The following is a 24,158-nucleotide window of genomic DNA, read 5'->3' on the forward strand; positions in this document are numbered from 1 at the left end:
TTATTTTCATAATTCTGATATTTGTACTTAATGTTAGCTCTAGTGCCCTCATACTATTGTTTCAGGATCACATAGGGTTGAGGTTACCAAACAGTAAATTAGGGCAGACTGGACGGGCCAAGTGATTCTCATCTGCCGTGAAATTATATGTTTCTATGTCTATGCAGTAGTGTATGTATGGCAATGTCACGGCCGATGGTCGTTCTAATGAGATGCCCACCAGCTGCGCCCCAATTCTGCCAATATGTATAAAGGCGAACTATCAGCGGATCTATCAGCTGCACCATCGGATACTGCACCTGCCTGTGGCAGGCACAGAATGTCTATGGCTGCCAATAATAGTGGAGTTGCCTCTTTAAATCCAGTCCCTGACTGTAATGCCCCCGATACACCTGTCGTTAGCTACCCCAAAGTCACCGCCCAGGAACGCCCATCGAAACTGCATGGATCTTCATGCAATTTCTATATGCACCTCCCCAGCAGTAACCATCGGGATGCATGCACCTAATGCTTTACTAGTGTCCACATCTGAATCACGTTCTATATCTGCTATTTCATTCCTCACGATTTCAAGAGTTTTTACTCTTGAAAATCCTGTTACGCTATATGTATATTCTTTCTTGTATATGTATAGCTATTACTGTTTATTTACATTAGCACACATGTTGTGAATGATATTTATGTGCCATATTGTTTTGCTTTCTTGATTTAGTTTAGGCTTCGCTCTTTAATGTTTTGTTTTAACAGAGAATACTCAATTAAAAAAACAACAAAAACTACTCTTCTTTCCTATGGCTATCTTGTCCTAGCTGCTTTTTTTTTTTTTTTACAATATTTTATGTGCTTTATGTTGTAAAAAATGTCATGTAAGTAACATTAGCGGTCCTCTGATGAAGTTACAGTGAGAGTAATGAAATGCATTAGGCTTTTTTACAGTGCATACGGAAAGTATTCGAAGCACTTCACTTTTTCCACATTTTGTTATGTTACAGCCTTATTCCAAAATTTTATAAATTCATTTTCGTCCTCAAAATTCTACACACAATACCCCATAATGACAACGTGTAAAAAATGAAGAAATCACATGTACATAAGTATTCACAGCCTTTGCCATGAAGCTTAAAATTTAGCTCAGGTGCATCCTGTTTCCACTGATCATCCTTGAGATGTTCCTACAGCTTAATTGGAGTCCACCTGTGGTAAATTCAGTTGATTGGACATGATTTTGAAAGGCATACACCTGTCTATATAAGGTCCCACACTTGACAGTGCATGTCAGAGCACAAACCAAGCATGAAGTCCAAGGAATTGTCTGTAGACCTCCGAGACAGGATTGTCTCGAGGCACAAATCTGGGGTAGGGTACAGAAAAATATCTGCTGCTTTGAAGGTACCAATGAGCACAGTGGCCTCCATCATCTGTAAATGGAAGAAGTTCGGAACCACCAGGACTCTTCCTAGAGTTGGCCGGTCTAAACTGAGCGATCGGGGGAGAAGGACCCTAGTCAGTTAGGAGACCAAGAACCCGATGGTCACTCTGTCAGAGCTACAGCATTCCTCTGTGGAGAGAGGAGAACCTTCCAGAAGGACAACCATCTCTGCAGCAATCCACCGATCAGACCTTATGGTAGAGTGGCCAGACGGAAGACAGTCCTTAGTAAAAAGCACATGGCAGCCCGTCTGGAGTTTGCCAAAATGCACCTCAAGGACTCTCAGACCATGAGAAACAAAATTCTCTGGTCTGATGAGACACAGATTGAACTCTTTGGTGTGAATGCCAGGCGTTATGTTTGGAGGAAACCAGGCACCGTGGAACAATTACAAAAGGATTTAAATACTTATCTCATCTTGCCGGTGAGCACCAGGGCCGTAGCTAGGGGTGTGCGGCCGCAGAGCTCTGTGGGAGCCATCACCGTCACCCCACGGCCCCTGCTTCTGACTGCAGGGTGCCTATAACAGCGCCCTGCAGCCAGCATCGCTGCCTGTAGCTTCCCGCGGATGCTACAGGCAGGCACCCTGACATAATTACAGCTGCCCGGAGCGGCATTGCTTGAGCTCCAGATACCGTCAGCCCCATCCCCTTATGCGCGACATCTTGACGTCACGCGCAAAAGGGGCAGGGCCAGCACAGGATGCTCAGAGCGCTAGCTACGGCTCTAGTTGGCACTATAATATACTTTATTTATTTCACAGTCCTACTAATATACTTTATTTATTTGACAGTCCTACTAAGAACATTTATCCAACAATAGTATATTACTATCAAATACAAGGGTGTTTCTGGATTGTAATCAGGGTATTATTCCTGCGTATGGTACAAACTCCTTTGTTACTGCGGCATTATACAGTGAATACATTGATGATACATTTTTATACATTTAAAATTGCTTTATTCTATGCTTTGGTTTTTTTGTCTGATTAAATGCAGTGGGGTCAGAAGGGGGGTGCGGTCCGCACCCGGGTGTTACCAAGGTGTAGACTCCCGCTCACTGACAGGAGCCTGGTGCTGCACTGTAGCATTAAGTGCAGTACTCGGCTCCTGTCACTGAGGGAGCCGGCCGGCACTGCAAACAGGGACCTCCTGCACCCCCCTTCCCTCCCAAGTAATAGCCACGGAGGTTTGGGCTGTGTGGCCAAGCCGCTTTCTCACGTGGCCACGCCCCCATACCGTGTGGCCACGCTCCCTTTTTGGTGGCGCGCGGCTATGCCATGTGCACATCGTCCCTCCCTGCATCGGGTGACACCGTGAGGAGGGACGCCACTGATTAAATGTTATAACTAATACAAGCCTCGTTTCAAATTCATTCATATCATTATCCTAATTATTCACCCATTGCGCAGTCCATATATTTGTGTGATTTTATATAGTATTTTATCCATGTTAGCAAGCATCTCGCTAAATTGGACTAGCTGCTTATAAAGTGTGGAACCTAACTGGTTTTGCATTTATATAGATTGTTGGAGCGCCAGGTTAATTAGCCGTCAGTTTTCTGATAAGCTATTCTCCCCCTTTTCTTCTTGGTCAATTGCTAAAGTTTGCATAAGTTCTTGGTATATTTATCTGTAAATGGGGATAATGTACAAACTGTCTATAGAGTAGACACGTGGAAAAGTTGCTTATAACAACCTTTCATTTTATAGTATATACTTGAGAAATGTTAGCTAGAAGTGGATTGATTGTTATGGGTAAATTCTCCCACTCTTTACAAGACTTAATACATTTGCCCCAAATATTTAAATATGATGTGGAATTATAGGACATAGGGGCATATTTATCACAATCCTCATTTTATTTTATTTTTTATTTTTTGCAAATGTGATAAATATTTTTTGCTTAAATTCACAAAGTGAAAATGAATATTTTCATGCAAATTTACTAACCATCTCTTGCCAGGAGGAGGACTCAAACAACAGTCCATCCTGGCGAAGAGCTGGAAGCAGTGTCATAGTGTTACTATCACACTGCTTCCTGGTTCTGGTCTCCAGCGCACACTGTGCATGTACGGCCGGCTCTAGCTTAATTGCAGGGCAGCAAATTAATAGCCCAAAGGCCACTATAGGATAAGGCCATTGGGTCGTCTGGTAAATCTGACAGCTTTGCAGCCCCTCAGTTTCAACGGAGGCTGCAGCTGCTGTTGGAAATGGAGGGACCGTTGCAGATATCGGCGTTATCTGCTGTGGTCTCTCCATGGTACATTCAGGGGATACTTAATATTTGCGTGTATAAGGGAATATTATTTGATATATAGGCCCCTTTGTATTTTTCTGTACCTAGCCTTCACTAACCATTATTTTATCATCTTCATGTTGTAGACTACTCACCATTTGTTACCAGCAACTCTCACTCTTTTGTACCACCTATATTTTTAACTACTTTTCATTTTTACATAACTATCCATATACATAATTTAAAATTCTATTTAATCATCTTTGCAACTGTTTATGCCACCACAATTGTACACCAACTACTCTATGTATACACATCATAGTCCTGCAGTTTTTCCACTTTAATGCGTAGAGGTATCACTGCGTAAACAGAATGCCAAACACCTCATTTTGAAGTGAGAAGTCATGGAAACGTGTACACATACAGTACACATACAGTACACATACTTGTGTTTCCAGTTTAGTGTTAAATGAAGTCAGTATTGTTCCCTGCCCCAGTTTCCTCATTTTCTCTCCCTTCCGTAGCTGCTCCAGACATTGCAGTTGAAGAGAACGAGGAGGGTCAGTATGCTATTGGGGCATATTGCTGGGGTTTGCCTGTGGGCACTGTGTTACATCTTCTCTAAGTGCTGTCATTGTGGACAGTTGTGAAGTACAGAGCTTCAATCATATTTGGTTAGCTACAGCCAAAGGAGGACCATAGTAACCTCCCTCCTCTGCCTATTACATTTGTAAAGAAAGTTTTGTTCATGATCAAACTGGTAAAGTTTAAAAAAAACACTTTTTTTTTACACAAATGTTTTAAGAAATATTTTAATAACTTCAGCTTTATACATGAATATGAAAGTAGTTGTGAGTGGACTACTAACTTGTTTTGGCTCTACTAAAGAAAAAACACAAGGCAGTTACCCCCAACAATCATCATGACATAACATATCATATGTCTAATACAAATACATTAAAACTGTATACAATTAAGATTTTTTATATTGAAGTTTCTTTACAACTACATCTATGTGATGGCGATTGAAAAATTTGGTTTCAGCCTAATATCCAAGCAGAATTTTAAAGTACACTCGTCCCGTAGACTATGAAAGTAGCCACTTTGAGAATGCAGCATATCAATTAACTAAGAAAAATCTGGTCTCCATAGCGACTAAACAATACACCCTGACGACTGGTCTACAGAGGGCACTGGCCAGTCTAGGTCTGTTGTCTCTCTCCTGCCTGGCCCCGATTTCTTACTGCAGGGGTAGAGTCATTTGCCTGCATACAGATTCACTGTCACTTACATACAGCTCCTCGGAGTGCATAGTTAGAAATTGCTGCCTCCTAAATTGTCCAAGCACTAGAAAACCATTGACATCCTGAGGCATGAGGCACCAAGTTGGCTATATAGATACATACATTGGCAAATAGAAATGTTACTAAATTTGGCAGTAGTGTTTAGTTTTGTTTGTTTTTTTGAAGACTTTGTTGAACATCTCCTTAGTTTTCTGGGTAAATTACATATACATTACATATTTACTACTGATTGATATATTGCCATTGAAACATAAAATAATGTATGGCATAGAACATTAAACACTTTTAAAGGGTCATTAATATATTAAATAAAATAATATATTAAAAATAGTGAAATATAATAAAACTAGCACGACTCAGCATCAACTGAAAATTTGCTTAAAGCTTTTTCTCCACCTCATGCTAGTTTCCCCTTCCCCTCACTACTGGGACAGAGAGACCATATTTGTACAAAGACTATAGTTCATTATCTCACATAATTCTGACCACTGGATTTGTAGTCGTGTATGACATTTAATCCAGTTTGCTGTGCAATCATAAAATGAAAAATATATTGCATTATATGGCATAATTGGTGTAAACAGAAATTAGCAAATAGTTTATGTAAATAAATATTAAACTATTAATTACTGGTCTAGAACACTGAAATAGATCAGTTTCACTAGAGAACTGCAAGCATTAAACATACTGCAATGCCTGACATTTGACCTTAAAAATAGTTATCCATCTACTTTTTCACTATGTTTAATAACCTTGCAGAGGAAACAGCTAATAACCCTTCCACATGGCAGTATACACATTCCAAAAGAAGCTGTACACACATTATCTGCCCTAAATATGATTTTTCATATGATTACTGTCCTTTGAAACATATTCTATTAGGACAGTTTAGAATAAGAAGAAACAAAAGATCAGCCTTTCAAAGCCTTGCTCCTACATCGCCAATCAATTGGGGCAATTCTCCGTTCTGCCGATTGGTAAAATCCAACATGTTGGACAATTTCAATTTGCCGATTCCAAACCAAAAATGATTGGAATCAGCAAGTTGGGGATTTTTAACATGTATTTCCAGAGAAATCGCCAATCATCGGAGTCCGACGATCGGCTGATTAGATAGTATGGGGGAATTGGGGATTCGCTGGTTTCATGTATGGTCAGCATAACATTTGGTACAATTGGCAACATAACTGTTTTGTCACTGAATGCCTCCAGTGACAAAACATAACTGTTTTGTCACTGGAGGCATTCAGCATTATTTGGCTTATTGGCAACTGGAGAGAAGACTCCCTAAAATATTTAAAGCATGTACAGAAATGTTTCATGTACAGTCCTTTTAGTTGTCATTACCTGAGTAAACAATATATGGCTAAACCTAAACCAAACAGCAGGAAGGATGGTGGGCAGTCAGTACATTTGTGAACCAGCTTTGCGCATGTATAGAATATGAGGATTGTAAACCCTTATAGAAAATAGAATACTTACAGAAGGACTTGTCCAATGTAATAATAAAAAAAAACATTCCTCAATTTCCCGTAGTAGAATTTCCCATATTATCTGCATGAATTTGGAGGACATGTCTGAGGGCATGGGTCATTCAATCCTAAAGGTCTCATCATATATCCAAATCAACAGAAGAGTTACCAGGAGAAATTCCAATATACCTTCAGTTGCTTTTATAGGATCAGCAGTGAGGACATAGTTTTGCTACTGTAACTCATTTGGGATGAAAATCTGTTAAATTAAAATCATGGTCCTAATTTACATATGTTTTGAGATTTATACAACATTAAGACTAACTAATTACACAGTGTGAGAAAACAGCCGATGGGTCATGATTTAGTCTCTGTCATTGACTCCAGCATCCGTGCACTGTTTGTAATTGATGTGGTTAGAATGATGAATTTGTAACCTAAAAATAAATATAGATATGTATAATGCAAGAAATGTACAATATATACAAAATACATAATTTACCAGTTTATACGGAGCACACCAGCATGATGAGAATATGAACAATACTATGATACAAGGAACCGTGACATCTGAAAAACTTCTTAAAGTATTAATCCACTTTGTACTGAAAACTGTACAAAGTAAAACCGCGTATTCACTTTCTGATTAAACAGAGCGATTGAACGATAACGACATTGTTATCATTCAATTGCTCATTAATCGTGCACAAATCGGGCATGAAAATATCGGAAATGACCAGCGATGTGCGCTCCCGCTGGTCGTTTCCAACATCAATCATAGCTGGTCAATCTGCCGATAAAGACAGATTGGGCATGTTCGGGGATGAGGGAGGTTGCTTGCACTGAACAACATATCGTTCAGTGTGGGCACCTACATGATGAGGAACGATTACGATGTCATAATCGCTCAAACGTTCCTCAGTCGGCAAGTGGATACGCGGCTTAACTCCTTAAACCTGCTGCTCCCACTTATCTTAATTGCTAGGTTTATCTTGTGGGATTCTATCAGGCTCCAATAATGAGGATCCAATGCTACAATAGGCTGTAAGATGAGCCCTATTTAAGCCCTGCCTCCTGCCTTCGTCAATGAGCTGCTTCAGACAACTAACATTTGAAGACCCCACAAACTACAGTTATCACACTGGAAGCATCGTGTGGGCAGCATAATGGTGGGAGAAGAGGTCTAAACAGTGCTCAGCTTGGGGCTAGTTCGCAAAGTGGACACATTTTTGTCAGGGCCCAATATGAGCATCAACATGCACAGCACAGAGAAGTGTCACAGGGGCATTTCAAGTAATGAGGCAGTAAAGGGAAATGGAATGAGTTATTTTCAATGTAAAGTAAATTTATCCTTGTTAGACACAGTAGATATGTTTGATTTTTATTCGGGTATTGGGATTAACTGGGACAAATCCACTATTCTGTCTCTCAGGGACTTGTCGGGGGCTCGAGCTCATTATTTACAGTGGAATGATTGTTTTAAATACTTAGGAGTCTGGGTGTCACGTACACCTCAAGACTTTCCATGTTAAATCTTAAGCCAATTAATGAGTTGTTTAAAAAGAAAATACACTCGTGGAAGAAGTTGCCCCTTAGTTTAACTGGCAGGATAAATTGTTCAAAATGGTTATGCAGCCTAAGTATCTTTATGTGCTGCAGCACTCCCCTGTATATGTACCAAAGCGTGAGTCTCAGGTAATTAATGCTCTGCTCTCCTCCTTTGTTTGGGGCGATAGAAAGGCTAGGATTAAACTTTCTACCTTATGTAGGCCCAAAGGCGATGGGGGATTGGCTTTACCCGATCTCCATTTGTACTATCTGGCAGCACAGCTGGCTTATTTAATTGGCAGGGTTTCCTGCATCAATGGTGGGTCACTCTCGGGCTTTCTTGGCGAGCGGAATGGCACTTCCCTAACTCCCTTGCAGTTCCTCCAGGTTGAAGTAAAAAAAAAGGCATATCCCCCTATTCTCAATCAGGCAATTGAGGTTTGGCAGGCTGCACACAAGCTACTAGGGCCTCAGGGCTGTGATCCAGATACACCGCTTTGGGCCAATAGTAGATTCTCCAAGCTGGGCAGTTTTGATGGCGAGTCATTTTGGCCCCTTTATGGGATAACCTCCCTAGGTCATGTTTATCAGGATGCCCTTTTTAAAACTTTTGACCAGATAAAATCAGAATTTCACGTTCCAAACCTGGCCTTTTTTATATATTACCAATTACGCCATGCTCTCTCTGCTCAGTTTGGTGACTCTCACCCTTGTATTTTAGATTCTCCTGTTAAGAAGTTGTTGCTGTCTTTGAGCTCCCGTGGGGTGATATCCGTTATTTATTCTGCCTTAAATATGCATACTTCCCCTGATAGTCTTACACTCTCCCTGAAACCCAGATGGGAAAGTGACTTGGGAACTCTCTCGGATGAGCAATGGACCCATATGCTTGGTGGCACTCGGAATGCTACTACCTGTATTCGATATCAACATATAAAAGTTTTTATTTTTCATAGAATATATTACTCTCCACTTACAGGGGTATTCAATATGGGTGCGATAACATCGTTTTTGCGTTAATATCGCAATTATGACGTCATTATCGCATTTATTTTTACACCCTATTCAATTTCAAAGACTTATCGCAGTTTTGACAAGTCTTTGATAAAAAACGGTGATAACTTTTCACCATTGAATAGGTGTCGAAAAAAAGTGCAGAATTGGGGTTTAGGGGTGCAGGCTTAAAAAAAATAGCCTGCACCCCTGAGAATGACATTTAAAAAAGAACGGTGTCAAAAAAAGTAAAAAAAAAAAAAAATAGGGACACCCCAAAAAATTAATGTAAAAATTGTGGTGCAAAAAAAAATAAAAATGGGAAAAAATTGTTAAACAATAGGGAAATAGGTTCAGGGCTATTCTGCAAGTATGCGGCAGATGTTTTCTAGAATAGAATTATAGTGGCAGGTGCACAAATGCAGAATTTTTAAAAACTTACTTTAGGGACACCAAAATATGCTAGTACCCATTTTCATGTACCCCAAATTTGATGGGACCACTTAAAAAAACGAAAAAAATAACCTAAGTGCTCTTCTGCATCACTTCTTCAATGTCGGGAAAAAAACACCTGCTGCGGCTATTTAAATCCCAAGACTTTCAATTAAAGGCTAAAACGGGGGTACCCATAGTGTTCCCCCATGTTTTTACTACTTTAGGGGGGTCTTACAATTATTTTAAGGAAAAATTTGTAACTTTACGCAAATCCAACTTCGGAGTTTCCCGTTTCGGTAATTTTATATTGAATACGGGGATAAGCGGGAGCGCGCACCAGACTTTAACGCAGAACAAAACTCCAATATGAAACGTTAACTTCGACAGTGAAGTTAACATTTCATATTGAATACCCCTCTTAGTCTCTTTAATATGGGGATTCGGGCTGACTCCAATTGCCGTAGATGTGGGCTGCCAGAGGCAGCGTTCTGGCACCTCCTTTGGGAGTGTCGGGACGTGCATTATTTCTGGAATCAAGTGTGGGATTGTATCCGTACTACTTTGCCTGCATCACCTGTCTTAGATCCACTCATATGTCTATTTGGTTTTTCCCTCGAGGAATCGTTTAATGTTTTTACATACAAATATGATTTTCATTTGTTGTGTGTAGCTAAGGTTATTATAGCAAGGAAGTGAACACCGGTTTTTACGGATTGGGTCTCATTAGTTAATGAAACTGTTAACCATGAGAGATACCTGTATACGGGCTGGGGGGCTTTACCCAAATTCCAGTGTGGTCTCTATGGTACACATCTCACTATGGTCAGAGAAAGTGTGAGACGTGTTGTGTTTTTTTTTTTTTTTTGGGGGGGGGGTTTGCCATATATATTTAATGTTTGTTTTCAACTGTTGCACCTCAGTGAATTATTTTTTTTGATCATTTTCCACATCTTCACTGTGCTTTTTGCGTATTTTTCCTACAAGGATTCTTTTGTATTGTCTAATTGTCTATGTCTGTATTTCGCTGTATGTTTTGATCTGTAACAACTGTATTTTTTTTTTTTTTATGCTTTTGCTTTATTGAAAATCAATAAAATATATATGATTCAAAAGTAAATTTATCCTTTAAAAATATCTTATTTTAGGCTTGGTAAGCTAAAGTCTCATCAACACAAATATTATCCATTTATATAGTATATCTGATGGAGACAAGAATTTATGATTTTGTGATGTTATTCAATTTTCAGGATTCTATGTACACAAGCTCATTCAGTGCAAGCAGTTTCCTCCACCTCCAATGTTCTGAGAGTTATCCTGTGTGATCTCTATTCTTGTTGCACAAAATGTAAACTATAGTTCCTCTCTCACTATGCATCCAGCAGTGCAGAATGGTGTAAGCAACATGAAAGAGTGCAACTAAAGCAGGGGTTCCCAAACATGGTCCTCAAGGCACACTAACAGTGCATGTTTTAAGGATAGCCAACTTGAGCACAGGTGACTTAATTAGTACCTCAGTTATTTTAATTTAACCACCTGTGCTGAAACATGGATATCATGGATATCACTAAAACCAGGTCTGTTAGTGTGCCTTGAGGACAGAGGTTGGGAATCACTGAACTAAAGCAATCACATTCTAAGCATAAATAAATGAAACATACTGCTTTTAGCATGCCCTGGCGCTTTCTTGCCCAGATGACAAATATTCAATAATTCTCTTGATTAAATAAAAAGTAGAAATACTTAGAGGGGCATTCAATATGAAACGTTAACTTCACTGTCGAAGTTAACGTTTCATATCGGAGTTTTTACCTGCGTTAAAGTATGGGGCGCGTGCCCGCTTATCTTATCCCCCTATTCAATATAAAATTAACGAAAACGGGAGCCTCCGAAGTTGGATTTGCGTAAAGTTATTAATTTTTCCTTAAAAAAATTGTAAGACCCCCCTAAAGTTGTAAAAACATGGGGGATCACTATGGGTACCCCTGTTTTAGCCTTTAAATGAAAGTCGGGGATTTAAATAGCCGCAGCAGGTGTTTTTTCCCCAACATTGAAGAAGTGATGCAGAAGAGCACTTAGGTTATTTTTTTCGTTTTTTTAAGTGGTCCCATCAAATTTGGGGTACATGAAAATGGGTACTAGCATATTTTTAAGTCCCTAAATTAAGTTTTTAAAAATTCTGCAATTGTGCACCTGCCGCTATAAATCTATTCTAGAAAACACCTGCCGCATTATTGCAGAATAGCCCTGAACCTATTTCCCTATTTTTAAACAATTTTTTCCCTTTTTTTTTTTTTTCACCCCAATTTTTAAATTAATTTTTTGGGATGTCCCTATTTTTTTAAAAAACTTTTTTTGACACAGTTCTTTTTTAAATGTCATTCCCAGGGGTGCAGGCTATTTTTTTAAGCCTGCACCCCTAAACCCCAATTCTGCACTTTTTTTCGACACCTATTCAATGATGAAAAGTTATCATCGTTTTTTATCAAAGACTTTTCAAAACTGCGATAAGTCTTTGAAATTGAATACGGTGTAAAACTAAAACCTGCAATAATGACGTCATAAGTGTGATATTAACGCAAAAACAATGTTATCGCTCCCATATTGAATACCCCTGTTAGTGTAAACTGTTATAACCACTGAGGTCTATAGATGGTGAGATGAATACTCGCTTTTTTGATGGAAATAGTAAGAGTTATCCAACGGTGATCGCTCTGGAATGAGGGTCCGGAGGTGTCTCAAATTCTTCAGCTGTAGGTGGCCAATACTCAGCAAAGGGGTAGTAGAGTAGATATCATAGTGTATACCTTTCAGGCAATGTGGCTGATATGTAAAGTTTGTGTACATTGCTCGCACCTTGATTTGGTAAAACTTAATCCTTGGACATTAATTTAGTCGAACCTGATGTCCGTCAGTTTATTTAAATATAATATTTGTTGTGACTTCCGGCCCATCATTTTAGAGCAATCACCATTGGATAACGGTGAAAGATTGTCCAAAGCCTACTATTTTGTTAAAAAAAGGTCAGCATTCATCTCACTATCTATACACCTCAGTGGTATAATAATTTACACTATGTTTTCTACTATTTTCTCCTGTCTAATATATAAAACAAGAGGAAGATTAAATATTTCTCATCTGACTGAGAAATGGACCTGGCATACCTCCATACACAAGGATTTCTCTAGGAACGAAGGTTGAACAGCTCCATTGTCCCAGGCAGCTAATCTCTGGACTTGGTATATCTAATAAGTAAGTCTGGTGCAAGTTACCCACAGTCCAATTTGCACACTTCTTTTAATACCATTTTAAAAACTAAAAATGTACCTATTTCTTTGCCCAGAAATCTCAAAGCAGAGATCTCTGAAAATGTGCAGCCGCCAAGGAAAACTGCAAGGATGCTCCTTTGGGAGTCTGACGGAGAACTCCTGTCCGAGAATTGCTCTGCAATAGACAAGCACACAGGGCCAATATAGACTTATGTAACATATGCAGTGTATCTGCATAAATAATATATTTAATATATGTACACACGCAATTTAATTTTCAGACAATATTTAGCATGTATATTTTATCAAAAACATGCATACCTGAAAACTCATTGCCATTGAGTAGGCGTGTGACCTCTTCAAGACCCGTCCAACCTTTCCGTATCAAAACCTGTAAATATAATTTACATATTGTCCCAAATTTAGTAAATGGTCAACTGTAAACGTGATACTAGTAATCTAAATTGCTAAATTGTAAAATATCTGGCATAATTCTATTTCTTCGAAGTCCGTAGGTTCCACAGGGATACCCTGGAAGGGGGGGTGGTTGGAGTGATCCGGGCACCAAACAGTTAAGCTTTAGCTCCCAGGATGCCCCAGTCCTCCTCCACATATGCCCCGCCCCCAGACATAGGCAGTTTTGTAAACAAGCCCAAGGCAGGAGCAGAAGAGAGGGAAGAACCATATACTCAAACACTCTACTAGAAGATGAAGGAATCAGTGATCGAGAGAAAAAAATACCCACTGAAGCCAGGTGTGTCAGGGTGGGCGCCCTGTGGATCTACCATAACTCCAAATTTCTTATTCAGGGACCATAGGGGATCCACAGGGATACCATGGGGATGTCCCAAAGCAGTTTCCCTAAGGGTGGGAATGCTCCTGAGCAGAAAGGAGAATGCGACGCCCATTGGAAGCATCCAGAGAGGCAAAGACCATGAGAAAGGTGTGGACGGAAGGCCACGTGGCCGCTTTGCACAATTGTTCAGCAGAAGCGCCTCGTCAAACCACCCACGAGGGTCCCACAGACAGAGTAGAATGTGCTGTAACCCTGTTTGGAACAGGAAGATCAGCTTGCGTGTAGGCCTGAGAGATTGTCATGCGGAGCCAACGAGCCAGAATCGGTTTGTTAGCTGGCCAGCCTCGCTTGTGAAAGCCATATAATACAAAGCGAGAATCTGATTTCCTAAAGAAAAAATGTTCTATGATCAAGCAGGGGAGCAATCCTTCGCTGGAACCAGATTGACAGAGCAGAAACTTGAACTCTAAGAGAGGCCAGGCGGAGACCGAGCCTGGAGAAAGGCAAGCACCCGGGAGACCCTAAAAACTGTAGGGTCATAGCCTCTGGGGGAGCACCATTGGAAGCAAGAGTGACAAACTCTGTAATAGATGTGGGCTGAAGCAGGCTTACACGCCCTGAGCATCATCTGGGCCACAGAGCGAGAGAAGCCTTTGGCTCTTAAGACTCAAAAGCCACGCCGTCAAAGACAGACTAGGTAGGTTCGGGTGCAGGCAACGGCCCTGTGCTAACAGATCCTGCCTTAGAGGAAGTAGCAAAGGAGTGTCTATGGAGAGACTCCGTAGGTCGGTGAACCAATGTCGCCTGGGCCAGGCTGAGGCTATTAGTATCACCGTGCCGCCTTCTTGCTTGAACTTTCGAAAAAGAACCCTCGGTAGGAGGGAGATCGGAGGAAAGAGGTATGCGAGACTTAAGTCCCACCTCACTGCCAGAGCGTCCACGAAGGCGGCTGGGGGGTCTCTGGTCCTGGGCCCAAACCTGGGGACCTTGTGGTTGTGACGTGAGGCCATGAGGTCTACGTCTGGCAGGCCCCATTTGTCCACCAGGAGTTGAAAGACATCCGGGTGGAGAGCCCATTCTCCAGCCTATATGTCCTGACGTCTTGGGAAATCCGCTTCCGAGTTGAGGAGTCCGGGAATGAACACTGCCGAAATTGCCGGGAGATGACCTTCGGCCCAGACCAGAATGTTTGCCACTTCCCGCATAGCTGCCCGACTTCACGTGCCTCCCTGATGGTTGAGGTACGCTACTGCAGTTGCGTTGTCAGACTGGATCTGGACCGGCCTGCCCTGGAGAGGATCTTGCACCTGAGTGCTCTGTACAGTGCTCAAAGCTCCAGAATATTTATGGGCAGGCGACTTTCCTGAGTTGTCCACCATTCCTAAAAGGTATGATGTCTGATTACAGCGCCCGATCCGCGAAAGCTGGCATCTGTTGTAAGAAGTTCCCAATCTGGAATCCAGAAGGGGTGACCCTTGTCCAGATGGAACGTCTGTAGCCACCATGAGAGGGAAAGCTGAATCTCTGGAGAGAGGAGGATTGTCTGGGACCAGATCAGATGATACTGTCCGCTCCACTGGAAGAGAATCATTTGTTGACGGGGCATGGAGTGGAACTGGGCATATTCCACCATAATCGAAGGTGGATACCATGCACCCCAGGACCTGCATTGCTGAGTGAATGGATACCCTCTGATTGTGGAGCAAGATGCACACACGCAAGTGTAGTGTCAAAATCTTGTCTGCTGGCAGAAAGATCCTCTGTATTCGAGAATCTAGGAGTGCCCCCAGATGTATCATCCGCTATGTCAGGAAGACTTTTCCCAATTGATGATCCAGCCGTGTGAGTTTGCAGACAGTTCACTGTGATTCTGGAGATGGCGTTGTAACATAAACGGTGAGTGTGCCAAGATTTAGAGGTCATCTAGGTATGGCACGATTCTGACCCCCTGGCGCCTGAGGTGTGCCGCCATCACCGCCATTATCTTGGTAGAGAGCCGAGGGGCTGTTGACAAACTAAAGGGCAGCACCCGAAACTGGTAATATTGCTGCAGAATAGCAAACTGTAGGAACCGCTGGTGGATTGGAGTAATAAGTACATATGCAGGTATGCATCCTGAATGTCCAGAGAAACCATGAAATCCCCAATGCCAGGACAATAGATCGTAGAGTTTCCATGCTGAACTTGGGCACTCGGATGAATTTGTTGAGGGATTTGAGATTCAGAATAGGCCGATGAGACCCACATTCAGCTTCTGAATCAAAAAGAGAGTGGAATAAAAACCAGTTCCTCTCTGAGCCAAAGGAACCGGTATTACTACACCTGAATACAGCAGGGAGTGAATGGCCTCCTGGAGGGCCAAGGCCTTGATAGGGTCTGATGGAGGACCTGCACAAAAAAATTGCTGGGGAGGACGCCTCAGGAAGGTGAGAGACCAATTCTCGGACTTGAGACAAGTTTCTAGCTTTCTATCCGTGGCATCATTAAGGGAGAATGTAGACGGTAAAGACAGCGTAGAAATCTTGACTAAGCGTGCCACATGTGAATCAACAGTGGGAGGGACTTCCCACATAGTACACTCCTTAGTAGGGAGAGGATAAAAAGACGCTACTCTTATTGGGACCTGGAACCGCTTGCCAGGAGTACAACAGGCTTCTCCCATGAGCTCAGAGAGCTGTTCTGATTGAGGGAATTCAACCTTAACCACCTTCTGATGTTTAAACATCAGAGCTTTTGGTTTAGGGGCTGGTTCATCATCTTCTATATTCAAAATTGATTTAACCAGAGCCGTAACTAGAATTTTTGTTGCATAAGATCGTGCACCTGAAAAAGGGCCATGGCTTCATGGGGAAGACCCAGGGAAGAGAAAGGGGTACTTTTGGGGCAGCCAGGAGATGCTGGGGATAAAAGAAGAGGAAGCTACAAGTGAGAATGATAATAAACAGGAAAATTCACAGGCCCAAACAGCGCCCTCCTGCCCTGCGGTGCCCTGTGCCATGGCACAGGTCACACTACCCTAGTTACGGCCCTGGATTTAACTGCCTTTAATAAAGCAGGAACATCCACTGATAATTGACGGTGCTCCTCACCCGAGTGCGACCTGCAGGGAGAATCTTGTGCATTATCTGCCTTCTCAGATGATGCATCAGAATCCGAAAGCTGGGTAGACTGGGAGGATAATACAATCCGCCTATGTGCTTTGGCGGCTAATGGTCTGTCCGCCTATAACCTTTGCTGAGAGGTGGCAGAAGTTTGAGCCATATTCTAAACTGAGTGGGCATAAACATCCATCCAAGGAGGATGCATAGGGGGTACCGACATAGTAGGCTGTCACAAAAGGTGCGATTGATCCTGTCCAACACCAAATGAAAAACTGTCAGCCTATGGCTTGGGGTGGGGTATATGTGGAGGAAGACCAGGGCATCTTGGGAGCTAAATCTTAACTGTTTGGTGCCTGGATCACTCCAACCACCCCCCCCCCCCCCCATGTGATCATCCCAACCTTAACTAAAATCTGTAATCTCTCTCACTACTGGTAAATTTCCATCATTATTCAAGCATGCAGTAATTACTCCTATTCTGAAAAAAAAATTAAAAATTTTGGAATATGCTTGTGCTATATAAGTAACTGTTAATAATAATTAAAGTCCTATATTATGCTGCAATCCTACTACTGCATATAAATGATAGTTGAATACTCACCTGCTCAATTATTTTGCAACTTAATGGTATGTAAGCACCACTAAAAACATAGGCCATGTCCTTCGGTATCCTCAGGTCATACTCGCCATCAACTCGAGGAATCTGTCAAAAAAATTTTTAAATCTGACTCAGTAGAAGTTGTAGTCCAAAAAAAAGAAACGGTTATGTAAAATTAAATGATACAGTGCCTTGCAAAAGTATTCACCCCCTTGGTCTTTTACCTTTTTTGTTACATAACCACCAGTAATTTATTTATTTTTTTAATCTGAATTGTATGTGATGGATCTGCACAAAATAGTCTAATTTGGTGAAGTGAAATGAGAAAAATATATATATAAAAAAGAATCTTTATAAATAAAATTCTGAAATTGGCATGTGCATATGTAATCACCCCCTTTGCTATAAAGCATCTCAAAAGTTCTGGTGTAACCAATTACCTTCAGAAGTCACATAATTAGTGAAATGAAGTCAACCTGTGTGAAATCTAAGTGTCACATGATCTGTCAGTATAAACACACCTTTTCTGAAAGACCCCAGAGGCTGCAACAACACTAAGCAAGAGGCATCACACCATGAAGACCAAGGAGCTCTCCAAACAAGTCAGGGACAAAGTTGTTGAAAAGTACAATTCTGGGTTGGGGTATAAAAAAAATATCCAAATCTTTGATGATCCCCGTGGAGCTCCATCAAATCCATCATCATCAAATGGAAAGAACATGGTACCACAACAAACCTGCCAAGAGAGGGCCGCCCACCAAAACTCACTGACCGGGCAAGGATGGCATTAATCAGAGAGGCAGCACAGAGACCAAATGTAACCCTGAAGGAGCTGCAGAGTTCCACAGCAGAGACTGGTGTATTTGTGCATGTGACCACAATAAGCCGTACACTCCATAGAGCTGGGCTTTATGGAAGAGTGGCCAGAAAAAAGCCATTACTTAGTGATAAAAATAAGAAGACACGATTTGAGTTTGCCAAAAGGCATGTGGGGACTCTCCAAATGTATTTAGTCTCATCTGGTCAGATGAGACTAAAATTTTACTTTTCGACCACCAAGGAAAACGCTGTCTACCACAAACCCAACACATCCCATCACCCCAAGAACACCATCCCCACAGTGAAACATGGTGGTGGCAGCATCATGCTGTGGGGATGTTTTTCAGCAGCAGGGACTGGGAAACTGATTTGAGTCGAGGGAAAGATGGATGGTGCTAAATACAGGGATATTCTTAAGCAAAACCTGTTTCAGTCTGCCTGTGATTTGAGAGTGGGACGGAGGTTCACCTTCCAGCAGGACAATGACCCGAAGCATACTGCTAAAGCAACACTCGAGTGGTTTAAGGGGAAACATTTAAATGTGTTGGAATGGCCTAGTCAAAGCCCAGATCTCAATCCAGTTGGGAATCGGTGGTCAGACTTGAAGATTGCTGTTCACAAGTGGAAACCATCCAACATGAAGGAGCTGGAGCAGTTTTACCTTGAAGAATGGGCAAAAATCCCAGGGGCAAGATGTGGCAAGCTCATAGAGACTTATCAAAAGCGACTTTACAGCTGTAATTGCCCCAAAAGATGGCTCAACAAAGTACTGACTTTAGGGGGGTGAATAGTTATGCACGCTGATGTTTTCTGTTATGTTGTCCTAAATGTTGTTTGATTCACAATATAAAAAAAAACACAGTTGTAGAGGCATGTTCTGTGAATGAAATGATGCACACCTTCAAATAATCCATTTTAATTCCAGGTTGTGAGGCAACAAAACCTGAAAAATGCAAAGGCGGGTGAATACTTTTGCAAGGCACTGTATGTAAAGATACAGTGTGTACTCTAGTATCACCACACTATCATTAAAGCTAAAGTAATTTAATGGCAACATAACAAACATGAAATGCAAGTAATTTTTTTGTATTCTGACTGTATTGTTAAAATTCCATCAGTTTCAGAATGTCCGATACATTTTATAAAAATTATCTTGAACTGTTGAACACCCTCAGCAACATTAGCTGCCTTAATTGCTGATCAAATGGAGTTAAGCCACCAGAATCGCTCTAAATCTCACTATTAAGGTGCTCTGGAACTCACTATTAAGGTGCATACACACTAGACGATTTTGGAATGATATGCCCAATTCCAACGCATCGGAATGACATATCATTCAAAATCATCTAGTGTGTATGCTCTGTGTCATTCGGTGCACACTCCATGGGATCGTCAGTTGCATACGGCTGACGACTCCATGCAGCGGGATGTGGCAGGAGCCAACATATTGGGCAGTCAGGTACCAGATAATCTAGTAGGTACCGGCCGCACAATATTTCGGCCTGTCGGCAGGGGTGTTGCAGATCGCATAGCTGGGTACATGCATCTTTAAGTGTGTACCCAGCTTCAAAGTCAAACGCCTAAACAGAGGTCATATGTCATTCTTTGCTTTCTTTATTTGTATTCCTTAGAGTAAATCTGAAAATACTGTTTATTTTTGTCACCGGGAAAATGGTATGGTGGCCATTTTACCGGTAATTTGTGCATACACAGTAGAGATGTCTTCAGGAACATAGCACGGATGCCACGTGCCCGGGGACCTGAGCATACCAAATAGACTCTGGCACAAAGCCAGAGTGTACTGCGCTGTCGAAGGGGAAGGGGCCCGCACGGAGGCTGCACACTGTCCCCCTCCTCTCTTAAATCGCCCCTGCAACACAATGCTGTGATTGGTAGGAATGCTGGCTGCAGCCATCCCTTACCACCCACACTTGGAGACGTCAGTAGCTGCTGCAAAATCTTTTGTTGGCCCCACTTGAAAACCGTAAGCCCAGACATCACATTACAGGTGTTAGAACTGCAGTATGCATTCATGGTCCCCCTACTCTTTATAGCACTTTATGTGTTTTATAGCACAAATACATTAACACGGCCACCTAATAATTGTCTGGTGCAGTAGGGAGTTTTAAACAGACAAATGTTACTATTACTGGGCATTTTCTGTCAGACCAACATCCATCAGATATCATGGTCATACACTGTGAGATATGTCACAGTATATGGCGACACGATAACTGGATTCCGCCCCTGTGAAAGAACAGGGGAAGTGTCGGTTGCTTGGGCAGGGGCAGCACATACACTGCCTAATGCAGCCGATTAGCAATTCACAAATTATTGGATCTTTCGGACACGCCGGACTATTCCGCATGTCCGACAGGTCGATAATTAGTGGTAAGTCGTGCAAATCACCTGTACAATTAACTGCCCGGTCAGCTGATATTTGGCAGGCCGCCAGATAATTATATAATGTATGCCCAGCATAAGGGAGATGTCACAAGCCTCCTAAAGAGTGGAGAGGTGGACAAGTAGAGAAGTTTCCCATAGCAACCAATCAGCTCTAGCTAGCATTTATCAAATACATTCTATAAAATAACACATAGAGGCTGATTGGTAACTATGGTCAACGTCTTCACTTGCCCACTCTTTAAAAGGCATTATACTGTACATCTCCCTCAAAGACTCGGCAACTCTGCTGTAAGGTCATCAGTCACAGCCTGGGCATGCTATACACAGTTCTTCGATGCATTTGAAAGATAGAAAAACACAGATCAAAACTTCTATCTACCAACCTAATGGGGACCCGTACTACACACCTTCCTACAAGTTAGTTCTAGTTTGTAGAGGGCCTCATCCCATACAAGAGATGCCATGCAAATCATTGACTATAACAGCTTCTAACTGTTATTTTGCAAACACAGCCTATAAAAGCTGATTGGTTGGTACTTTATCTCTCCAATCTTTGATAAACTTCCCCTAAGTATTTTAATAAATATTAATAATGGCGGTTAGTTATGTGCTACTGGGAGCTCACACTGCTACCAGCAAAACAATAAATGCTATTAACATTTTCCAGAACAAAATGTCTATACATTTCCATTTACCTGGAAACATTTCTGAGTCTCACATCCTCAGTGTATAATGCCTACAGTCATACTGATAAATACTTACCAGTCCAAGTCTTTTGCTAATCCCTCTGAAATGGCTCTTCTTAGCCAGAGAGGAAAATGCATCAGTAAGCTTTCCTAGAGAGACAGAGGAAATATAAGAGTTTCCTAACTGACACATTAAACAAGAAATAGGTTAAGCAGAAAGAACAAAAATTAAAATTCTGCCCCAACCCTACACATACTGTACATTATAATTCAATACACATTATTTATTAGTAGATTTCTGCAGAGAAATTAGGTTATATTTGTTGTGCTCTAAAGACATTATTTTGGGTACATTTGCTTCTTTTAGTTATCAGTATATTTGGTAGTACTCAATCATTTCCTTTGCATCAAACCTCTGGAGGCAGTTTATTGTTTCAATTATAACAGATTGGAAGCTTGTGTGAATAAGGTCTAATAAGGTCTACATACAACTTACTGTAATTGGGACATCAATAGACAAACTTTTTATAAGAGTACTGCATATTATGTTGCTTCTTCATACATAAAGGATAAAATGTTGATGTTACGGTTTGGTATATATCAGGGTACGAGATGCTGAGGGTTATGATCTTACCTGCTGCCTTGTCTGTGACCAGTTTGCTCACCCTGCTCTCCACAGCAGTCAGGGTGTCTCCTGGAACTTGTTCAGTGAGCAGGCCAGAACGTTTTAGGTTGGAGAATGTCAGCAGGTGCTCGGGGCCATAACTCTATACAAAACACAGATCGCAGAGCCAGTCAGCTCAGGACTGATAGGCTGTCACATCACAGTTTACCCACATGGAATTCGCTTTTTAAAACGGAACATGCACACTGACAAATTAATTAAATCAGAACTAATTATCTTTCAGATACAATGAGACATTAATGAGGCAATAAAGATAAGAAATGCTGCAAAAACCTATTAATCTTAATTTGCTAATTCCCATGGATGCTTAATTCTGTGCATGCTGTACATTATCTATCTCTGCGCATTTTATTAAAAGCCTGATGTGTAGGAATTTGTCAGTGATGTTCCTCACAGTGCTCTATGTACAGTGGAGTGGAAAGTGGGGGTCATAAAACACTCCAATACTCAAAATATGCACCAGGTCCTATCTGGACCTGGATCATTAGTCAGGGCTGAGTTTCAGCTGGGAAAACAATCTGGTTCAATAGAAACCACATGCATTGTTTCCTCAGTGCAGTTTTGTGTGGCCTGCCCTGACACTATGGAGGTGCATACGCTAAAAGATTCCATGTGGGGAACCATGGTGGTAGAGATATGATTTGGTGCCCGGACTCCAGCTCACCACCTATACCCAGTGTACAGCCTGTGTCCTCTATGGAAGAAAGATAAAATGGACTATTCTCACAAATATAGCTTGCAGAGCACATTGCTCTGTATAAGTGGATGGCAATAACCTTATCATTATTGATCTGCAGTTCTTCTCTGCTTCCATTGTCTGACTTCCCCTCATTGTTATTCCTCATATTACAGCATGATCGCATAAAGTAAACTGTGTAGGTTAGCAGGGTACAGACAGCACCTTTAGACATCATTGTGCAAATGCAGTTATGCATCTCTCTAACACATAATGAAGCATTAGTGAGGAATATAATTCAGAATTGTTACCATGTAACATCATAACCAGGGTCCCGTCTATATATGCAAATGATCATACAAACCTGTAAGTACTGAGTCTTCAGAGATCTGTAATCTTTTGTTATTAGACCTGAATTCATGACAAATAAAATAACAATGTAAGACAATGGTATCATAGAGTGAAGGGAAGAATAAGTATTTGTGACACAGGAGACCAATCTTACCATTCTCTGTAATAGACAGCAGACACAATAGGCGTAGACTCTCAATGGGGGAAACCTGCGGAGGAAGCAAGACCCCATTACAAGACACACAAAATAGGACTCATCATTTACTTATACATCAAAGTATTTAAATATTTAGAATAATAGTATAGTATAGTATAGACTCACCTGTCTGTTTATGTGCTCCTCTATTAAATTGATGCTCTCCCGAATATCAAATCCCTCTAGTAATGCTATATGTATAAAGCGTAACACAAATCACATCATTAGATTGGATGTAGTGTGGTTCATTAGTGGACACAGCATTAGAAATCTTCTTTACTCTCATTCCTGCTGCTGGCCGTGGTGCTAACATGCAATAACCAAGGCCGCATTGTGCGGGTTTTGCACCTTACTGCAGGCTTTCCTATCATACATACTGCAGTGTAATAAACATATTGGGGTAGAGATTAATTTCATGTGCATCGCACCCATTAGCGCTCACATTGGGCAGCCAGATACTCACAGTGCTCAGTTTTCATCAACTCCTGAAAATCCTGTTTGGTTTTTTTCTTCATTATAGATTCACAGGCTCCAATATCTTTAGAAGGAATCAAGTGTATGTTATGAAATGTCCTTCTTTAGTTTTGCATGCAAATACTGGACATTAAAAGGAGAATTTAAATATTATTGTAAGAGATGCCAGCAAGGACCACTCAGCAAAAAATGAAAACGAAACTTAAAAAACAAAACAAAAAAACAATCATACCATACATAACTGCTAATTGTAATCGGAAAAAATATGCACGCTGCTCACTATCATATTTCATAAAGTTACTGATGAAGATATTGCAATGCCCTGATAGAAGCAAAATGTGTGCTACAGATTGCTTTGTGACCTTCTTTTATAATAGAAAAAGCAGGCAGAGGAATATACTTCCATCATGTCTCCAGTAAGTACAAATGGAGATTTCATGTAAGTCAGCATAAAGCATCCATTTATCACATTCACATGTATTAGTATATAGAGTTAGGGGTAAATTTACTAAAGTGTAAGTTTTTAGAAGTGGAGAAGTTGCCTATAGCAACCAATACCCCTTTGACGATTCATTTATGCCACCGCCGTGGCATTGTCAGACTGGACTATTACTGGACTTTTTTGCAGGTGCAGTTGAGCCGCTATCAAGGCGTTGAGGAGTGCCCTGAATTCTAGGACACTGATG

At 41.2% G+C, this 24,158-nt stretch overlaps 1 protein-coding gene across 4 annotated transcripts in view; it reads right to left on the reverse strand.

The window, feature by feature from the left end:
• Window positions 1-4,472: 4,472 nt before the first annotated feature.
• The window catches only part of VPS33B (VPS33B late endosome and lysosome associated), a 77,300-nt gene continuing 57,614 nt past the window's right edge, over window positions 4,473-24,158 (reverse strand). For all 4 annotated transcript variants that reach the window (XM_088472926.1, XM_088472927.1, XM_088472925.1 and 1 more), the window contains 10 exons: window positions 23,462-23,536; window positions 23,125-23,189; window positions 22,957-23,011; window positions 22,816-22,862; window positions 21,725-21,857; window positions 21,167-21,240; window positions 17,183-17,284; window positions 13,006-13,075; window positions 12,743-12,859; window positions 4,473-6,879 (listed from right to left, as the gene is read on the reverse strand). In XM_088472926.1, coding sequence (XP_088329052.1) covers window positions 6,800-6,879; window positions 12,743-12,859; window positions 13,006-13,075; window positions 17,183-17,284; window positions 21,167-21,240; window positions 21,725-21,857; window positions 22,816-22,862; window positions 22,957-23,011; window positions 23,125-23,189; window positions 23,462-23,536 — 818 coding nt within the window. In that variant the 3' untranslated portion in view covers window positions 4,473-6,799. The remainder of the gene's footprint in view (window positions 6,880-12,742; window positions 12,860-13,005; window positions 13,076-17,182; window positions 17,285-21,166; window positions 21,241-21,724; window positions 21,858-22,815; window positions 22,863-22,956; window positions 23,012-23,124; window positions 23,190-23,461; window positions 23,537-24,158) is intronic.

Source organism: Taudactylus pleione, unplaced genomic scaffold (genome assembly GCF_031769625.1).
Source record: "Taudactylus pleione unplaced genomic scaffold, aTauple2 ptg000129l, whole genome shotgun sequence".
Lineage (NCBI taxonomy): Eukaryota > Metazoa > Chordata > Amphibia > Anura > Myobatrachidae > Taudactylus > Taudactylus pleione.